Source organism: Corvus moneduloides, chromosome 3 (genome assembly GCF_009650955.1).
Source record: "Corvus moneduloides isolate bCorMon1 chromosome 3, bCorMon1.pri, whole genome shotgun sequence".
NCBI classification, from domain to species: Eukaryota; Metazoa; Chordata; class Aves; order Passeriformes; family Corvidae; genus Corvus; species Corvus moneduloides.
Genome location: NC_045478.1, coordinates 93597693 through 93619400, shown reverse-complemented (window position 1 = coordinate 93619400; position 21708 = coordinate 93597693). Strand labels below are relative to the sequence as shown.

The following is a 21708-nucleotide window of genomic DNA, read 5'->3' as shown; positions in this document are numbered from 1 at the left end:
TCCCTTCTTGCCAAACAAATGGGAAACATGAAAACATCACAGCTCTCCAGTGTTGCTGGAGCTTCCATTTATGCTGATGTTATGTGCAGTATTTATCAAGTCTTTACCTTCTCAAGGGGTTTCTTTGTTCATTCTCTTTTGAGCATGTAACACAAAATGCAACCTGTAATTCAGCAAAATCTCTTTGTACATGGAGGTTCATGATTTAGGAGAGATCCTGTGTTAAGAGACGATCAGGAAACGTACTCCTTGTGGGATCAGAGGCACTGTAGCAGAATGTGGAGGCACTGGCTGGACCACAGCAGTGTGTTCCTGCCCAGCTCGCTGTGTTTCCCAGCAGCTCAGCTAAGCTCAGCGCTCAGCTGCGATACTGCAGGCGGAGGCTCTGGCTGTAGTTGTGTGGAGGATGTCATTAATCACATGCTATCCCAGAGACTGCCAGTAGTGGAAAACTAAGCAAATTAAGATATTTTAAATACCTCGGCTCTCCTTTCAGAAGACATCTGCTGTAATCTACATTGGCATGCTGTGTGCTTCTGTCAGCGTGTCTTCGCTGCCCTGCGCCCCTCCTCAGCACCATACCATATGCAGCACTTGCTCTGGTGATAAGTTCTGTGGGACTGAGGCTCGGCAGAGCTGAAACTGTTATCTGTGAGAACCTGTTCATGACTCATAGTCAGACAAGATTTACTCTGTTTGCAGAGGGGAAGGTAACATGCATAGGAAATGGGTGCATCAGCCCCTCCTTTGTTGCAAAGCAGTGCATTAAAAACTGGGGAAAGATCCAGCATTGGCACTGGAGAGATACCTAAGAAAACAGAAATTCCCTATTCTTCAGCACACTGTGGACACTCAGATTAATTGGGTGTCCAGTGCTTAAGCCTAGACATTCCCTAACTATCTGCAGCAACATCGTGTAAGGTGCAACAAAACATAGGCACCTGCTTACTATCAAAATAAGGGCAGAGTTTTTACCCCCCTGGGGCAATGGGGGGCTTAACAGCTGCCCCACCTTCTTAAAACATTTGCTAGAAATTAGCATGTACTCCCTGGGTGCAAGAAAGGCAAGTTCTCAACCCTCCTTAGCCTGAGAACACTTAAACCCAGGACTTCTGCTTCCCAAAGCTTGTCCCTTGACCCTGTCCCTGCTGTTGGAATTGTTCCTGAGTAATGACAAATTATTCAATGTGAAATATATTAGCAGCCAGTGGAGCACAGCAACTGCTTTCTAGTCGAGTGCTTTAGCCAGCAGGTTGCCTGCCACTCTTCAACATCCTGCATGTGTGTTACATGCCTTTTCTCTCTTTGCTGATTGTTATCAGTTTCAGTTCTGCACAGATTTTGAAATACTTGGATGTATCTAGGCTGAATCTCACTAACTTCAGCAAAGCTTTCTGCCAGGGAAGCCATTACAATGCATAGCAGAATTGGGACCTTAGGTTATAAATTATGTGTTCTAAATTGTTATTTATGATTAGTTTGGGACCTCCTTTTGATGCATATTTTTACAGATGACACCATGAGCCTGAGTCGTAGTTGAATCTCCTGTGTGCTCTATTGCAACATTACTATGACAACTGCTAAGATCAGGGCTGGGAGAAATCTTCCCTTCCCTAGGAAAAGAGACTGGGAAACAAATACTGGATGTAGTTGCTCTCAGATGTGTGGTTGAGGGCATCCTGTTAGGTTTCGTTGCTTACTGCTTCATCTCCGTGTAGGTCTCAGCAAAGGAAGAACTGTCTAGAGAATATTCAGCATGCAGCAAACGATTCTGCTTTGCATGAAGCTTAAGTGATGACAATCCAACAAGGCAGAAAAACTCTTCATTCTCCCTAGGCTTGTATGAGCCTCCCTGTGAAGAGATCAGAGCCTCCTGGTTTGAGATGCTGCCTTAGGGTTTGCTTTTTATGTCAATAAATGTTTTATCACATTTAAGCTTCAAACACGGTAGAAACATCCCTGCTAACGTTTGATGAACTCAAAGAGAGACAGCAAGCCTGGGCAGAGGGCAGTGTGTGCAGCACGGCACAAGGCTTCCCTTCTGCGGGGCAGGGGGTGCCTCGGCCTCACAGGGGGCCCGGGTGAGATGCTGCCTTTGCAGTTACTCACTGCCTTGGAAAACACATTGGCAGGCTAAGGGAGGGGGTGTCCCTCTCTTCAGGACTTCACCACTTTAGGTCTTTTTCTTTCTTTTTGCTTTTTCCTTCTCTCCCTGCAAGCACTACCTTGGTGTGACTGATAAGGCGTATCCATGTGCCCAGGTCTCTGGTGGGCTTAAGTCGTCACTGTCTTCACACTCAGCTGGTCTCTCTCCTGATGCCTCCTTGCAGTCTCATTTCTTCCATTCCCTCACACTCCTCTGTAGCACACAAAGAGGCTGCAGTGAAGTTTAAACAGCAAAGGCTGGGCTGCCTTTTGGTGCCTGCAGTACTGGAGCTGAAGTCTCCAGGCTGAGCCTACTGAGTTAAACCCACAGGCAGTGCACAAGTGCTACAAATCATGATGCAATCTCAGGTTTTTTGCTTTTCCCAGCACTTGCCAGTTCCCCCCCACCAGTGGCGTTCGTTCGTTTCTCCTTTCCACATTCGGTGTTTTGCAGTGGCCCTGCCTGCCTTCCCTCTCCTCCCTTCTCCTGCCCCTCCTCTGCTTTATCAAATGCAGCACTTCGGCGTCACTGACTGACAGGGGATGCAGCAGCATGGGCAGAGGAGGGGGGGAAGGAAGAGGAGGAAAAGCTGCTCTCAACAGCTCTCAACAAAGGAGGCAGCAGAAACACTGAAAGACAAGCTTTCTGCCAGAAGTGAATCCCAGTCATCCTTTGTTAGGGCAACAAATTAAGATGAGGTCTCTAACTCAGTTCAGTGAGAGGACCCTGACTGCTCCATGTACTCCTACAGTGTCTTTTCAGGGAACAGAGCTCAGATGTATAGCTCAGGTTCACCACAACCTGGACTGAATCAGCAAAATGGGTGATTAGCTACCCCCACGCTGCCAGGCGCTGCGTGGCTAAGTGACAGCACAACAAAATCTCACTTCACTGCTCACAGCTAAAAAAAATCCTGGCTCTTCAGAGAGGCAAAGGTCGTGAATGTAGGGGGAAAGAATCACAGAGCAATTGGCTACTTACATGTCTGTCTATATTCTAGGAGACCTAGGATTTCCAGTGTTAATCTTTGCCATTTTCCAGAAGGACTCTGATATTTCATGCTTTATGCAACAGATTTTGCTTACAACTTATTCTGATTGCTAAATAATTACAGAAGCGTATGTTGCCCTGTAGCAGTGCGGATTTTTCTGCTACATGAGACTGTTATCACCAAATGCCAAATGCATCTTGAAAGGCTTTTTGTAGGGTTCTGCTGAATAAGCACACTTCTGAACGAGCACTTTTCTGCAGCCTGCCCTGCTTTTGCCAGCTGCTGATTACCCTCCTACTAACCACGAGTGACATGTCCATATTACAAATTGGAGTAGACAGTAAGGATACTGCATTTACCTTGAAATTAATTAAATAATGCACTTAAGGAAGCCCAGCAGCGGAGCCTGATTTATTCTGGAAACTTCTTAAGGTATTCAGACAATAATAGGCAGAAATGCTGTGCTGAGCAGAGACAAGCACCAGAGACAACCTCACTTTGGAATTAGAGTCTCATGCAAAGACAGTGAGAATTTGCATTTAATATGATTATTAAAATCTGTTTGTAAAGGATAGAGTCTAATCCACCTATACAGATTCTCCAAAAATGAGATGACCTTGCAAATACAACAAAAAGCAACCTTCCAGGAATGAAATGAAATGTTTTTCTGGACATCTCTTTCCAATGCAAGCCCTAAAGGAAAGGACAAGCTAATCTGTGCCGCCTATTTGGAAGGAGACAATTCCCTGCAGCTCATCAGGTGTTTGAACTAAACATTTGCAAAGGAAGTTTTGATTTTCGTTACTAAAAATAAACTCCAGCTTGTACATGAGGCTTACTTTGTAGTCTTCCATAATGTCTTCCTGCAATATTTTCTGGGAATTTTATGAGCTAACATTTGAAGAGGTTTTGCCAAACTCTAAGGAAATAAAGGCACAGATAGAAATTTCACTACCTTCTAAAAGTGGGACTTCAAGTGTGGTTTATGCTCACTCTCTTTATTAGTGAAAATTGAAAATAAGTCACTTTTTTCTCATCTAACTTAAATTGAGATATGGCTCTCCTATTCTAAAACAAAAATAGCCTCACTCAAGTATCAGTTACTAAGTATCATGTCACTGAAGGCAAGGGAGTCCAGTCCGGTGTCACCATAGAAGTGGTTTAGGTTCTGTTTGTTTTGCATGCAGACGAGGTCAAAAACACCTTTGGAAAAGCTTCCCATAGGCACCCTCTGTTCCATGAAATTAAAACCCATCAATTCAGGAGTCCAGCTGTCAGCATAAGGCACACTAAATCAGCAGAGCAGATTCGCTGTCCCCTCTCAGCCTTCATACCCCGCTAGACTGTCCCGCTCTCGCTGTGCCGCAGCCCTTCACCTCAGATGAGCTTCTGCCACAGCTTCCAGCGCCGTCTTTTACAGTCTGGCTTGTACTCTGCCCTCACCACTCTGCCTCTGTTTGCAAGACCCAAGGTACATCTTCAGACCTAAGGAAGAAATCAAATTAATTTGCAGAGGGTACCCTCGGGCCTCCTCGAGTGAGTGAGTTCACATCCCAGCGCTGTGCAGCTGCATTGGTGCAAGCAGGCCATGAAACGCCTGTGTGTGGCTGACATGGGCCTGGGGTGGGAGCCCTAGGGATGTGCTGCCCACAGGAGTTTGAAGGAAAAACTATTCCCAGTCACCTTTTGAGTTGGTTTGGGATTTTTTCACTATTTATAATTTGCTTGAGTTTAAAAATAAGCCTGTCCTCATTGCTCCTTAGGGTCTGACTCAGTACCAACGCCACTGACGGGGAAGGCCGTACTTAGAGGTGTTTGTCATCTTTGGGAGGAAAGTCACTGGGCAAAACCAGAAGTGCCAGTGCTAGCCAGGAGGTGGCAGAGGAGTCAGGCTACCTTGTACACCAGTTTCTGCATTGGTTTGGCAAAAACACAAATAGAATCCGAGGACAGACAACAAAACCCCATCCCAACCTCCATTTTCAGGAGTAAGAGGATGAAACCCTTAATCACATTCCTGCTTGTATTTATACTAATTGCTCATCTTCCTGAGATCTGACTTTATGAAATTATGCATGCACACCAAGCAGATGAGTTTCCATAGAAACTCAGGAGCTGAACTTCCATTAGAAAAATCTTTTTTAAAAAAAATCTTCCAGATAAAAATACAAATTGCCTGTCAGTGGGTGGCTTTCTGAATTTATATATAATTTTTTTCTTTTGCACTGTAGACAGATTCCAACTGGACCTACATAGCAACAACATGCAGGCATTGTTTATAGCAAGCCAGACTCCATGGGGAAATGAGAAATTCAGTAGCAAGGAGAAGCTCTCAAGTGCAAATACCTCAGGGAAACAAAAACTCAAGTGCTCAGTGCTGCGTCTTCTTGAGGCTTGGGGTTTGTGCAGCCTCCAGCTCTCAAAATGCTTGTGGTTTGCAAGGAGTGGTGTGGGGAGGAGGGGAGAGAGGAAACGCAAAGCAAGAAGCTCTCCTGCACACAGAATTAATGATGTTCAACCTGTCCTTTAAACATCAGCAGCATGTTTGTGCCGCTTCAGTTAAGCCTCGCTAAAAGGCTGACACCATCTGTCACAGCTCACTCTGGGCAGAGGACTAGGTCTCTGTGCTGGGGCTGGGGAGCATTGGCAGACCTGGGTTGACCAATCCCCAGTCTCCGTGTGGGCTGAGGCCTGCAGCCCAGTGTCCTGTGCCCACACTGCATGGAAGTCCAGGCATGTGTGCAGGAAGAGGGCATGGGGCTGTTCCTCACCAGAAGGGGGAAGCAGGATAGTGGCACGCCTGGGAAGGGCCACGGACCTGGGCAGCATTTGGCACCAACAGTTGTGCATGTAAGCAAGGAGGAGGTGAAAATCTCGAACTCTTTTAGCAAATACTTCCTCCAAAAAAATAGCAGTTTTTCACTCATGCAGTATATTGCAGCATCAACAGGAGGCCTTCTCCTGGCTTTGGGGAGCCTGGAATAGCTCTCTCTGAGGGTTCACAGATGGTTTTTTTTTTAGCTAAACTGGCAAACTGGAAAGCACTGAATACCAAAGAGCAAATTTTCATATGAGCTGCACTTCTGGTGGGCATCTGCCCCCGGTGGGCACAGCAGCTGGGTGTGCTCCTCCTGGGGCCTCGAGCACAGGCACAGCGAACACTGGGGAGCCCCGGCAGGGAAGCCACACCAGGCTCTGGTTGTTGACCGGCAAGGGTGCTGGGGCATGCAAGGGAGCTGTGCTGCACGAGCAGTTTATGATGAGGTGGATTTCACTGCAGCATTGTTGAGAGGCGCGAGATGTCAGCCGGGCAGGGAATTCCCCTCCTCGTTGGAGAGGGATGACAGGCAGCAGCTGCATGGGCTCGCTGGCCCCTGTGCCTCCGGGGCCAGCAGCCCTCTGAGAGCACTGAGAGGCTCGATGTGTCAGGGTGAGGACAGCGCTGGGTCCCCGGCCACCAGAGAGCACAATGGCTCTGCTCGGTCAGTGCAACAGGAGGAGGTTTTAGGAAGAGTGGGTTTGTGGTTGAGGACAAACTTGAGCTGAGATAGCTCCTGTCTATTCTTGGCTCAGCAGCAGATTTGCTATGGCCACACTACTTGCCCTTTCTATGCCTCATTATCCCTGTCAAGCGGGTGACTCAAATTATAATTGCACAAATTCCTTCCAGTCTGTCATTACGTGCCTGCAGCCATCTCCAGGCAGCTACCTCCAGGGGAACCAGCCTCTCCCACCAGGGTACCTCTGTGCCACCTATGCCTGCTCCCAGGGGGATTGTAACGTTAGACCCTGTTGCCTTGTTGTTTTCTTACATAGAGAGAAACCTAAAGAAAAAACATCCCCACTGCATCTCTAAATTATCAGATTTGATACTGAGTTGATTATTCAGGTCAAGGTTATGGGTAAGGAAGAGGCAGTGAAGATTTTTGTAGAACCGCCAATATTTCATTAAATGGGTGTTTCTTAATTTTTCTCTCTGGCAAATTAATGTGTTTCTGTAGGTATTAGTACTTTCACTGGCCTTGAGGATGCTGATGCACCCTGTGTTTAATGGTACTTTTGTAAAGGCAAACAAAACAGAGGAAAAATCTTCACTGTTTCCAAAAGCATCACCATTCTTTCATCAGAAATTTACTTGGGTTCTGGTTGTGAGAGATTTCAGGTTTCTTACATCTTTTCATATGCACTAAAAGGCAATTAGACACATTAAAGATTAAGGTAATGCTTTTCCTTATATATATGCATCCACCTACTACACTGTCCCCGGAAAAGCATGAAGTCATCTCACTTGCCAGCATTTCCATGGGTGAGTGCAGGCAGAGGCCGTGCAGAGCTTGGCTGGGGACATGGCAGCGGTGGCTGCTTCTTCCAGAGGCCACACCTGGATGAACATGCTGATGGAAGGTTCATTCTGGTGTGTGCACCTTCAGGAGGAAGCAGAGAAGTGCCACGGATGCGTTGTGGCCTGCAAAGCCCATATGACCATCTGGCTCGGTGTGCTGTGTAATTAACAGGGAGCCTGGCTCATTAGGTGCTTTGTGGGTTCAGACACATCCATGAGAGCCCTATAGGAAAACGTGTTCTTCCTAACACTTCTTTCATCCTCCCCCTCCTGTTCGTTCCAGATGGTTACACCCACTTGTGTCTTTTCTTACCCTAAGGACAGCTTTTTAAACAAGGTTCCTCCATCCTTCTCCTCCCCCACACTGCTTTAGGATCCACATTGAAGTGCAGGAGGACGGAGCTGTTACAGCCCATGCTGTTACATGCAGCCTGCCTCTAGAAGGCTGGAAAGAGACCACATCCCTCTGCCCCCTGTTTGTTGAGAAGATCTCTCAGTGTGGTCAGGATGTAGGAGATAAGAGACTTTACCTCAGCCTCAGCTGGGTGTTGCAGATGTGCCTGAATGAATTCAGATACTGGCTGTAGTCAAACCTGTGTATATTTTCTGGGCAAGGAGAGAGGGATGCTTAAAGGGCCTGTAACCCTTCTTGTATAGCAGCAGTATATGCTCTCCCAGTAACACACAGCAGGAGCCCTTGCAGAGCTGAATCAGTATCTGCTTAAAAAAAAATTATTTTCACAATTATTTTTTAAATTGCGCATTGCTATCAAAAAACGCAGAACTTGACAACTGATCACTTTTATTCTTCAGGAATAGGTGGAGATGCTCCCTCCATAGGACTCCTGTGCCTGTACTCGCAGGGCAGCTTGGTGGGAGCTCGGGGTGCTCCTTTTCTTCCTCTCTTCTGCGCTGTTGTTAACTGCTCATCACTTGTTTGTTGACAGGGCCTGGTGCTGAGCAGACTTGGGCGGAGGGAACTGGCCCAGAAAGTCCTCAGAGATGCCGTCCGCACCCAGACCACCAGTCACATCGCCTGGAACAGCCTTGGAGAGGTCTTGCAAGCTCAGGGGAAAAACGAAGCAGCCATCGAATGCTTCCTTACTGCCCTGGACCTTGAATCCAGCAGTCCTGTCATTCCGTTCACCGTCATACCCAGGGAGCTCTGAAGCTTTTCCCCGCAGCTAAGCACTTTCATTGCGTGGACAGACACCAACACCAAGCAAATAAACAAAGAAGAAGCCCAACAGAGAAGTGCCATTGTAACCTGGAACTGGGCTAAGTAATTCCAGGACGGGGCTCAGGGCTACAGGCTTGGCTTAGACAAGATGAACTGTAGAAGAATTTGCAACAGGCAAAAACAGAGAATGCCTTTTTCTTCACAGGTGCCTGGCTAACCTCCTGTTCAAGTTAATAGCAAGGCTTATTTCAAAGTGTTGGTTCAAGGTGACTGTAGAAAGATCATTCTAGGTATAGGTGTTCAAAGCACTTGCACCTTTCAGTGTTCATTAAAGATAAAACCCCCAAGCCCTGAATTACAGCCCAGACCTGCTCTAAATAGGGGTAAATTCACCAACTAACCTGACCAAGTTGTGTTTAAGCCTGTGGCTGTCTCCCCACAGATCTGACAGGACAAGAATGACAGTTGCACCAAATAGACATGCAATATATGCTGTTTACAAAATAATTTCAGCTATTTTGATAATCCTTTTTCTGCCTTGCCTTTATATACTGTATATGCTCACTATATTTAGTGTAGCACTTGCCTAGACCAATTTAAATTAAAAATACTTTTTTAAAAATAAAGCTGCTATTGCAGTATAATTCACAAAAGCAGAAAGACCAAAGACCAAATCAGTTCACACTTGAACTAGTATTAAAAACACCTAAGTATCTCCACTTGCATATTTATTGAAAGGCCTTACATGAAGTAGCTAATTTTAAACTCTGAGCTTCATTCCTTCATTCTTATTAATCACCTGTTGCATCAGTTTAGTGAGGAATATAGTGTTTACCAGTATGTAGTGACTGAACTCTGTGCTCTACTGCATTACCATTCCTGGCACAAAACATTTTCATATCCATCTTTTCATGATGCAGAAGAAGGCAGCGGTCTTTTAAGGGAAAGTGTGCTGAAGGCACTATGTCTATATATGAATTGTTTCTTCCTTAAAACTGAATCTTTGGATTGTCCGTAGAAATTTCACAGTAGAGGTACGGAGTTGAGCCTTCAGCAGGATCTAATACTGAGGAGCTTCTAATCCACACAGCCTCCCCACGGCTGGCACAGCCAGGGAGGGGATGCAGCTGGCACAGCCCCTGCTGAGCTCTCCTTAGCTCTGCGTGACCTCCCCAGGGCCTTGGCAGCGAGGTGGAGCTGGACCATGCTGTCACACGAGAGCCAGCCCTGTCCAGACCAGTCCCAAGGTAAAGATGAGGCAAAAATTTGCTGCACTTTTCTGGAAAAAAAAAAAAAAAAAAAAAAAAAAAAGTTGGGGCTTTGCACCCATTTTCATCCAAAGAAGATTTGTGACTATGTCATAAGTAAGTTTGCACTAAAGCACACTTTGTACTATAATTCTGCCCAGTATTGTGATCCACAGCTAGTTCATTCTGGAAATAATAATATCCTCAGGCAATAAATAAGATGGGGTTATTTCTTACAGAGCCTGAGGCTCTGGCAGCAGACTTGAAGTCAGCGTTGTTTACAATTATTTGGAAATCTGCAGGCTAATGGAGAGCTGGGCCCTTGTGCTGCTCCCAGCCCATACCGTCGAAGAACTCCCGCCCCCAGCCTTCCCTCACGATGCCTGCACTGAGGGAAGCACACTGCTCTCAGGTTCCTCGCAGCAGCCTGGTGCACTCCCAGGCCAATATTTTTATTTTTTCCCATTAAATGATGCAGATGCAATAGCCCAGCTTATGTATCTGTTCCCTGAGGGATTCCAGATCCGATCTAGGCTGATTTCACTCCAGGTGAAAGCAGCCCGGCCGTGAAGGGTGCTCAGCCCATGAGTTCCCTGGCTTTCCAGTGCCACACAGGCACCCAAATGGACTTTTTTAGGCCAGAGGCAGGTTTCCAAGGAGACGGTGTTCCCCAGCCGCATTTCTTGTTTGCAAGAGCACCAGCAGCAGAGGAAGGAGTAGGTGTTAAAGTACCAGAATTAAAGGAGGTTCATGAAGACAAAAAGACACAGCTGAGACACGCTTTGTTGTGAAGGATGCTATGAAGTCGGCTTGCTCTGCCCTGCAGGGTGGAAAGAGGGAAGGGGAGGGGGAGAGATGCTGCTGTTGACATAATATGTAAATTGTTACCCAGGTGTTTTAAACCCAGTTCCAGAGTCAGATGCAATCTGACAATGGACTTAAGCAGAGATACATGTATAGATAGATACTCTGTTCTGGTGTTTGTTCTGCTGCCCAGTTCCCAGGGTGGGAGCGACCCTTCTGTGTAAGACACAAAACCAGAGCCCGTGTGGTGGCACGTCGCCGCTCCGTTGTGCAATGTATATTTGCAAAGCACTGCCATAGCAACTTCCGTGTACTGGGCGGCTGTTGGAGCACAAGCTACACATCCACCTCTGCGAGCAGGGAACTGCCTTCAGAGGTCTGTAACGTAGCTGGTCTGTGACCTGGCAGGAGGGTGCCTGTTTCCCAGCAGCAGCTGAAAAGCAAACACTCACGGACCCATTTGCTGCTGCACACGTAGCTTGTAAACAGCCACCAGCCCATCGCGTTTGTTATCAGGCAAACTTCATCCTGGTGATAATCAGACTTGCCACAGCACTCATTTTCCTGGGAGAGGGGCAAGCATTCATGAGTACTTTGAGTGCATCAAGTCAGATGTTGCCAGGGTAGTTCCATCTTGTGTGCATTAATGAGTCTTGCTGGCATTGGAATCTCAGTCCTAAGAGCCTTTGCTGCACGTGTGGTAGGGAAGATGCGCGTGAGTAAAGGCCGTCATCAACAGGAATCAGAGGGGTATGGTACCCTCTACCAGCACACCACACCACAGCCCCTTCAACAATTGCAGGCAAAGTACTTTGCATGCATACTGGACTCAATCCCAAGATTTCCTGCATGCTTCCCAGAGAATACAAAGCACTTCTTGGCTGGAGGGGTATTGTATTGGCTTGAAATGCTCTGTACAATGCAGAAAAGAGAGTGGTTGTTGCAGACTTAAAAGTACTTCAGGGCTAAATCCTCCAGCTGTATTTGTTAATTGTGCTCGCCAAAACAGAAGTCTTCCCAAACTTACATGCTAGCTCTCTCACTCAGCATGGATTTTGTTCACACTTGCAGATACAGAGAAACAAAGACAACTGCTTGAGACAAGCCTATGTGTTGTAGTATTTATTCAGACAGCAATGTTGATAAATCTGATAGACTTACTTCCCTGAGCTCGGTAATACGCGTGGCAGGGAGCCTGACATGCTTAATGCTCAGGGTTTGAGATTTAAGAACGCAAGATTTACATCCCATCTCTCATATGATTATAACACATCGTAAGTAATGGAAGTTTGGGGAACAATGGGGAACCAATTCTGCAAGTTTCAGTACTGACTTGAGTCTAACAGAGTTTTCTCATTCATTCGTTTTGAAAGAGGAAGATAAAAAGCCCACATCATTTCCTAAAGTATCACATTCCTCTTGTTCCACCACAAGGTTCTTTTCCATTTTTTTGGCAGAGTGCATGCAAAGAGAAAAAATAATTACCTTCTATTTTCCTGTTGTGCAGTAAAGGAGTAGTATGTGCCGTTGTCTTTGACCAACAAGAAGGATTGTATATTGTAACAAAAATGACTCTACCTCCAGGATAACAGAAGGAGAAGCCCAGCAGGCCAGGGAACAGCTCCCCTCCCTCCCTTAGCCCATGTAAAGTGTCATTAGCTCCACTGGAGCAGTTGGTTACGAGCATTCCCCAGCTGAGGGTCTGCCCACCTGTGTACTCGTTCTGTACAGAACGGCGGAGCTGCAGCCTCCCGCGCCACGCAAGGACCCCGGTCTGTTTCTATTGGTAACAGTTCATGCTGCTGATTATCACAGTGCTTCACAAGTGCTAATTATCTTTTCTTGGTAATGACTAATAAATCCAAATGGAGAACAGTCCTAGAGGGTGTTTACTTCAAAATTCACTGGCTGGGTACCAAAGTAGGCATAGCACTGGTTGCTGCAGTTTGAATTACAGTTATTTTGTCCAAAAATGTTCCATTTTCAGAGACTCCTGGTGAAGAATGAGTTTGGCTAGTTTGTATTTCTTTTTACTGACAGCAGAGTGGGAAACAATCCTTTTTAGTGAAAAGACATCACTGCCATGATCTTTTTTCAACCAACCCAACAGAGATTTGATAGTTGCAGTTCAGCCTACAAGAGAAAGGCTTCCCAAAGCAACCGTGGTGCAGCAATAATTCCCTCTGACTCAATTGTATTACAGGCATATTTGACCATTATGCAATGGGCATGTGGAGCTGAGACACCTCTCGCTCCTTTTTTGGCTGAGGGGGGCTGCTTTGTGCCCGGAGGGGCAGCTGTGGTGCCCATCTGGGTGCCCATCAGCACTGCCCTGGTGCCTGCCACCTGCAAGGTGGCTGCTGCCACCAGCCCAGTGGGTCTTGTTCACCAACACCCCATCACTTGTGCTGGTTCAGTGACCCTCAGACTGCTCCCTAAGCCTGGCTCCAAGGGTCAGTTTCCCTACTGCTGAGTTGTTCAGTGCTGCAGAGTATCAGTGCATGATCAGATAGAAGGTTTTTTTCCCAGAAATGGAAAGCTGAATCGTCCCTCAGTCAGTGATGTTGGCAGGAGGGGAGGTAACCACTGACCCAGCAATTGCCAACATGTTTCCTCCAACTTGGCTTCTGATGAACTGGCTTGTGCCTTCAGCTCCAGCAAACCAAGGCAGGTTCCCAAGTGACTGGGTACTAAAAGATGCAGCTCGTTTTCCCACAGAAACACGTTCCAGTTGGTGGCTGAAACCACTGACAGGGATGCAACGCTGCGCTGTTGCGTAGCAGCCCATGATGATACAAGTAAAGAACCTCCCTGGGCCAGTGCACAGAGAGGTGCTCAGCTTTTGCACATCCAAGCATGTCCTCCATGCCGCTCTCGTACTGTTGTCACGGGTGTCAGAATCAGTTTTCCATGTAACTTAACTTTGTCACTGTAAGATATTTCCACGAAATTAATAAAATTGACCCTGTGGAAAACAAAAAGTGCTCCTTATATTTCCTGCTAATTTCAGGACTTTTAATGTATTCATGCCACAGATGCTTCAAGCATTATGAAATGTCCAGTTGTTATATTAACTGGAACCCAGTGTGCCTAGGAGTTACCAGTTGCAAAGGGTATTTTGGCCTATACCCTGTAGTTCATGGGAAAAACGAGAGTGAGCAAGCCAGCGGCATGCCTTCAGAGAGGAACAGAGCCAGGAAAACGGAGCCATGCAGCTTCAGATGTTTGGGTTTGTGGAGATTTAAGTGAGCATCATGCTTTTCTTGTGCTTCTTCCAGTAAAAATAAAAGGTAGTGTGAGAAACTGTAACATCGAGGTAATATGCAAATACTATGCTGTCAAGTTTAGGGACTCACCTTATTTTGGCCACAATGCCATTAATCATCTTTTTGCTACAAACAGTTACTCCTGTGGTTATTTGGAAATAAAATGTCTCCATTCAAGAGCTTCCAGAGCATTCTTTGCATTTACACAATAATCTTTTGGGCAAGTTTCAAGAGGGCCTGCTTTAAGAAGTCCGTCCCATAGTTTCATACTCAGATTGAGCTTTTTGAAGAACATGTCTTCATAACTGTGGCTACTTTGGTTTATGAGTGTATTCAGCATAACTCAAGCAGAACGAGGTTCCTCTGTGGCAGTAACAGAATTAAGTCCTTCAGCTGTTGGTACAGTCTTAAAAATTGAAAATTGAAGTGAATAAAATACTGGCTCTGACTTTTTCCCCCTCTCGATACAGAGAGGAAGCAAAACACTGGTGTGGGGGACAGAGGGAGGGAGGGAGGGAGGAGAAGGCTTCCATGGCCCCTCCAAGCAGGAGCCCAACTGGAGGCTTGCAACTGAACCCCAGCAAAAGCTGGGGAATGTCATTGTTCAGTCCCTTCTGAGGGAGGCAACTCATGTTTGCTGGTACATTGCCTGGTACCCTCTCTGCATCACACAGATGTTTAATACTCCCTTTCTGTTTAAATGGGAAGAAAAAAAGCCTTTTTGCCCCTCATTTTTGCTGGAAGGAGCTCCAGTTGGTTTGGGAGCTCCACCTTTAATACAGAATCACTTCTTCCCTTGCAGAGAACCAAGTTGCATTTCAGTGATAATTTTGACACAATACTCTTGAAAGGTCATTAAGAATAATTTAATAAATTTTAATAATTATATATTTTATATAATTTTTAATGATTTATGCATGCCTCCACTTCTTTCTGCACCAGAATGTTCAGATACGTATAATATATTCCTGCTTCGTGTGAGGTCCAGATATTTAGCAGTTCCTGATATTTAGCAGTCCCATAAACTTCCCAAGGGAAGAGACGAGAAGCATCACTGCTTTCCAGATGCCCTCTTCCATGACAGTCTCTGGCTATCAGATTTTTGTGGAGTCACCAAAGCACCAGCATTTACTTTGTCTTTAACCACATCCCTCAGGAAATGTCACATGCCAGTCAGACGTGCCTGAACCAGTCTTTGGAACAAAGGAAAAATAACCTCCAGCTCTTTAAAGACTGGTGGTAGAGAAGATAGGGGCAACACTGGGCAACACTGGCATATTTGTTGCCATTAGCAGCCACGGGAGCATTTAAGTGAGCTGTGGCTGTCAAGCCAGTTTCCTCTGCTGCATTGTCTCCAAAACAAAGTGCGACATCTCACAGCCAAACCATCCCTGCAGATCCACCACCTGAAGGGAAGGATTCAAAGACTTTCTCAGTGCTCCAACTTAAGCAAGTGTTAAACAGTGGAGGAAAAAATCCTTGCAGGTCATTGCCCTGTCAGAGCTGCAACTTTCAGGTCTGATCCCATTTAGAACTGATGCAGCTGCTGTGATCATCTGGCTAACGGAGGAGAAGCAGGTAGGCAGAACATCTGAATTTTATGCAGCAAAAATGGCAAGCATTGTAACATGGCCTAAAAAAGCAAAAGAGCAATAAAAACTGTACAACGGGACATTTTCCTTACTGAGGAGCTCTCACAGAGGCGAAGCCCAGCTTCAGCAGCTTTTCTGACAGAAACATGCAAAAACCTCAGTCTGTGAGAGTAAGAGCAGATGTCAAGCAGCCCCTCACCAGCCTCCTGACTGCAAAGACCTCTCTGGACGTCAATTCTGTCTCTACCCTGCACCAGAGACCCCAGTCCAGCCAGAGAACACAGGACCCAGACCCCTCCACAGCGTGCTTAGGGCAGATGCCAGTCCCGTGCCTCTCAGCACGGTCCTCAAGCAAAAGCTTCATTACATTATGCATAACAAGTCAAACATCTTTTTTTATAATGCAGTAGTTGATGATACTGTAATTATGTCTGGCAACCAGGATGCTTGTGAATGAATCAGCAATAATTATCCCTGTGTTTTGTTGTCCAGTGAGAGGGGCTGACACACGCTGGCCGGGTTTGCAGTGCCGGGTACTGTTTCAAAAGGATGGGAGTTCAAGGATATAGCGATTTTCTGGTCAGTGGAGGTTAGAGGTGATTTTGTGCTCAGTGTAAATGGCATTGTCTGGCAGAGACAATTAGCAAATGAAGCGTTGCCTCACCAGAGGCTTTGCAGCCTCTGAGTCTCTTCTTCCAGGCTGACAACAAACAGAAATTTGAGATGGTATCTCGGGTTTCCAAAACAGGAAGCTGCTAAATCCAGCAAGAGAGCAATTCATTTCCCACTTATAATGATGCTGCTGTTATAACTCCTTTGAGGATACTGAAGAGTTTCCCAAAGGGTAGCAAGGGAGGTATTTCATCCCCGTTTTTCACCAGATGAAAGACCAACTCTGCCAGGAGTGGAGCCGAGAGAGGGGTGTTCTTCTGTGCAGAACTGGTTCCTTCACTGTGACTCAGGCTCTGTTCCTTTCTTTAATCTGCCTCCCACCCCTGACTACCATACCCGAGTCACAGCATGGCACAGGCCTCCTTCAAACCCCTTTTTCTTTCAAGGTCTCTTCTGTGGAGGACGAGTTAATGGAAGTTTCCACTCACTTGTTATATTAATACACTATGAATGACTTCTGTAAATCTTCAGAGTGGCCTGCATCAGACACAGGTGGGTGCAATTACAAGGTGCAATTACAAGGTACAGAAATGTACTTTGGACACCAGGTTCCTCTGGACAAGTGGTCCAGGTCTGGCCTTGGAGTGCTGCTGTGCCAAGGGGATGAGTTATCACAGCCAAAGCTTTTATCTTTTTTTTCTCTTCTCTGTTCTCCCATCATCCCCTCTTGAGTACTTGCAAAGTGCTTTCTGTTCATCTGGCTAACAGAGAAGTAATAAGCTGAAAAAAATTAAAAATTATTTCAAGCTACATTCCGAAGAAAAACTTCAGAGATTTTCTACTAAATAAAGAGCTTTAAAAAGCTTCCAGTTAAACAAAATATTGTTCTGACAGGACTCCTCAAGCAGTATCTTCAGTAATTCAGATTTATATGACCAGAAGTTTTGAGAGAATTGCCAGAAGGGAGAGCATTTTGAAACAAAACTGCAAGATGTTTAATCCTGAAACAATCGACACAGAACATTTAAGTTTTTCTTTTTGTCTTCCAGCCAAGAACTATTCATCAAAGTTACCTCAAGTTCTATATGTGGCTTCAGTTTTCTGGAACTTTACTTTTCAGCAAATACCATGCTTGCAAGAGTTCAGAAGTGTTTTCCAGTTCCACTTTTTGTTCTCCTATGTGTCTAATGCTGAAGTTCCTGGTGTGAAAGCATTCTCAAGTGCTTCTGCACAACATTACCAAACATTGCATCCCCAGTCCAGCAAGCACAGGTTGTTTCCTGGAGATTAGCACCAACTGCTGAGTAAACAACAGCATGTGCTGCCCTGCACACCTGCGCACACACAGGCTGGGATTGTCCTCACCGAAATAAACAGAGACCAGTCCCAAGCAGTTTTGGAAATCACACCTGTGCAGTGCCAGTGATGGTGATTACAAGTCTGCAGCTGTTTTTTTTCTGGGTAGAAATTGGTTCTTAAATAGTCTGAGTGCTGCTACCAAAACAAGTGCACTTTTACACGTAGCAAAGCACAGCCAGGTTCTGTGGGTGCAGCCCCGGCAGCTCCCCTGTGCTGCAGTGGGGGGAGTGAGGCTGAGCACCTCACACAGGCTGAGCACCTCACACAGGATGAGCACCTCACAATTCCAATAGCAGCTGGAATTTCATATACAGACATTTCTGTGCACACCTGCTTCCATCTCACCTCTCTCTTGGTCACTACCCGCTGCTCAACAGCAGCCTCCTATAGAAGTTTTCAGCTTTGTGTGATCCCCAGGAATTTTCCATGGGATGTCTACATCTGTAAGATTCACTAACACAAATTTCTGCATAGGATATGACCTTTCCACAAAGGACACGTTCAGGGTCTCATACTAGTTGGCCACAGACACCCCTGGGATCTGTAGCTCACAGCCTGAAGACTGAGGACTTAGAACTTTTCTCTGAGATTCTATTAGAGCTTCTTAATTAAAAGACCTCTTTGGGGACCTGAATTGAATTGGAAACCATGGTGATCAATCACGCAGAGAGATGATTGCATTTGGGAGAGTGAGGTGGAAGATGGGAATGTGTGCATGTTGAAGAGCTTTAAGGAAAAAAATGAAACCCCCAAACATCTGTAAAAATGAGGAGCATGCATAATTTGCAATAGAACAGTTAGAGGATTTATCATATAGGTCTCACTATTTACTACTGAATTAGAGACTAACAGCTGTCTGTCTTACTGCACTGAAAAGTGTCTTTGACTTTCATCTCTCTGAACATTTGATCAATGGATTTGACAGTCTGTCCATTTTCTGAAACCTGTGTATGCACATTTTCCTTCATGTTAATAACTGTACCAGGAAAACCCAAAATGCTCAGAGCTGTGCTTCCAGTCATCCCACATGAGAGAAACATGTTACCAACCTACTAAAAACAGAAATGTTCATCTTCATCCAGTGGGTCCTATAACTTCATTATGCAAAACCTAAAGTGTAAAGAAATGCTCGATATCCAGCAAGTGTTTTTGTTCAAGAGTTGGATTTCACTGTTAGAGAAAACACTCATTTGTAACCAGATCATGCTGATAAGATTATCAGTTATGTCAGTTAAAACATAACTAAAACAAAGTTATGTTTTGTTTCAACTTACAAATCATTGTGCTCTAGCTCCAGGACAATGAAGTTACTTTCAAAATCAGAGCACTTTAGGTTTCACTAGAAAGAACTGTTCTAAAATTCACTGGCTTTTCTTACAGAAAAGGACAACATACCCCTAATCGACTTCGGCATCACCTTCTTCTCCCTTTGCTCCTATCGCAGAAAAATCTAAATAGTTACAAGGGATGTTCTTCTCCTAAGTCTCCACCAGAAATATGTAACCTTGCTTCACTTATCGTTGCAAATTACTGTGTTTGGATCAGGTCCTTTTACAGACTCGACACTTCAGTTGTTCAGCCCTTGTGTGAAGTGCTTTGTATTGCTCTTGAGAAATCTTACAGCCCCAATACGCAGGGTTAACCTCTTGTAACCTCCAGCAATAAATGACTGTTTGTATAATTCCTAGGAGACTGAAGTCTGTTGATCCATAGTCTATTTGGCATTAGCAGCTGCTAACAAGCTGCTTCCTTTCCTAAGGTGGACGTGAAACACCAGTGCACAGAGGCTGCAGGAGTTCGGATCTTCCTCTTTCCATCACATTGATTCCTCCCCCTGCCACCTTCCAGGTCTCCTACTTGCTTTGCAGGCAGTATCTGCAACTCCTTCCCCTGCCGGCAGCCATTCCATACTGAATCCACAATGTGCAAAGGAAAAGCAGTAGCTGCTGATGTGCAGAAGCAGGAAACTTTCTCCCCCCCCCCCAGCTTATTTCTTACTCCACCGTTGGCTAGCTGCAAGACTCAGATGTGCTGCCAGCTGGAGCATACATGTCTTCCCTCCAGCCCGCCCCGATGCCCTTGCAGTCACTTCCAGGGCTCCCAGCCTGTAAGGAGGCTGGAGTTTCAGTCAGGTTAATATTCCCTGACAGCTCATTTCAGGATGCCATGGCTTCTATGATAGGTGTAATTATTCCAAGTAGCCTTGTGCTCGAGCTTTCCCCTCAAGGCCAAAGTTTTATTCTATTTGTATTATATCACCTGGAAGCTCTCAGTGGAAGTGAGGAGTCTTTGTTCTCTACTGACTCAGCCTGCAGGGTTATAATTGGAGCTGTATAAGATACAAGGATGATGCAGCATGCACACAGTGACAGGTATTCTCACAGCAAAGGTAAAACAACTTTGCACCACGGAAGTAGGATCAAGCCCCAAACCACAAGAAGATTTAAGGAATAACAGATCTGCTCCAATACACATCAGCATCACCACCTGCTTTCATTTCCATAGTATGTCCCTGAAATAAGGCTACAGACTTAAAACATTCTGAACCAAATTTTTCCATTGCCTTCATTCCATAGTCCCATATGTCCATGCAGTCAGAAACATGATGGCAAGTGAGTCACCCTGATAGGCACCTGCAACAGCTTCTCCTCAGTTACTTGGGAGCTCTACCACTGTACAAGACAGGTCACAGAATGAGTCAGCAGTCAGGTTACCGAGGTCATTTGAAATGTTCAGTGACTAATCGTTTGCTTCTTTTATCACAAAAATACTATGTAAAGCCTCAGCGAAGCTTTGACACTGAAAATATCTACGGGTGCAGGTCTGCATGCACATGCAGCTTCCTGTGGCCGAGCACTTCTGTGTGGGTTACTCTGTACCCAGCCTGCTATTCCTGAGACATCCTGTTTTCACTACTTGTGAAATTACTACAGCTGCCATGTTCCTGCTTGCAGCCTTCCTGACAGAAACATGTGCATGTTGAGCATTGTTTTTTCTAACTGAAGCAGACCTTTTGCCAAAAAGTTAGACTGATATTTTCCTTCATCTCCATTTGCTGTTGGAGAAATATTTTCCACAGCAGAACGTTAGCCACTGAGCCTGGTGGACAAATCCTGATAAAGGCTATTCAGAGAAGCCTTCCGCTTGCAATTAACATTTGCCCATGGAAACCAAAGCCTTTTATTATTTTCCTTTTCCTCCTCTGAAGGAGTTTAGCCCTGTATTGCCCAATTCTGCTTTCAAAAGTCTTTGAACAGGGTGACACGTCCATACTCTTCTGTACAGAGACACCGGAGCGCAGAATGAGACCTCGCTTTTTGTTTCCAATATAATTAGTGTGTTTATAGGAAACTTCTATGCTGTATGTTCATTTTCTAATCTGAAGCATGTTTTCAGATAACACAGAGATATTATTTCAAAATAAAGCAAGGGCACTAATAAACACAGTACCAGGAAATCTACAAAGGTTAAGTGATTTTCTACACAGTAATTAATTCTCCTAACAAGTTTGCTGCAGACAATGCTCTCTGCAAGCAGTTACTGCGTATGTATCTTTAATTTGTGTGTTTATATAATTCATGGTAGAGCAAAATAAATTTCTATGTAAAGTGTCCTAATAGATCAAGGGAGGCTATAATATTCTTCCAGAGCTTGTTCATTACAATATGCCCTGGCGGGGAGTCCAGAGGGAGAGGAAGCCATTAAACATTAAGCAAAACAATTGCTGTCATCCTCCAGAGGGACTGGCTTTGTAAATGCTTATGTTAATGCTGTACGTAAGAGTTGAGTATTCTGGTAAAATTAGAACGGCAAAAGGAGGCAAGCACCTTGTCCTTGGTTTTGTGAGATTTGGTTGGACAACTAACAGTATTTGGATCTTTGTCCTAGAAGAGCAGAGCTCATCCTCTGCTAGCCACAGACTGGGCACTCCTAAGAGTTAATTGTTACCAGCAAACAGAAGAGACAAAACAAAAAAAACCCCTGACGTTTCCAGTGTTTTCTATCCTCAAAGCTGAAACACTCCCCTGTGTGTGTTTTCAATTTAACTAAAATAGATCGCTGTGTGTAAACAGCTACTCTATCTGCATCATTCATATTTGATGGACTAGTCAGTACAACAGATACTTTTATCCATCCCATAAGTGATGAGAAACTAGACACTTCAGTGT

At 45.3% G+C, this 21708-nt stretch overlaps 1 protein-coding gene across 1 annotated transcript in view; it reads left to right on the top strand.

Moving 5' to 3' along the window:
• TTC7A (tetratricopeptide repeat domain 7A) overlaps positions 1-14155 on the top strand; it is a 172244-nt gene extending 158089 nt beyond the window's left edge. The window contains 1 exon segment of the mRNA XM_032102796.1: positions 8427-14155. Coding sequence (XP_031958687.1) covers positions 8427-8648 — 222 coding nt within the window. The 3' untranslated portion in view covers positions 8649-14155.
• Positions 14156-21708: the final 7553 nt, after the last annotated feature.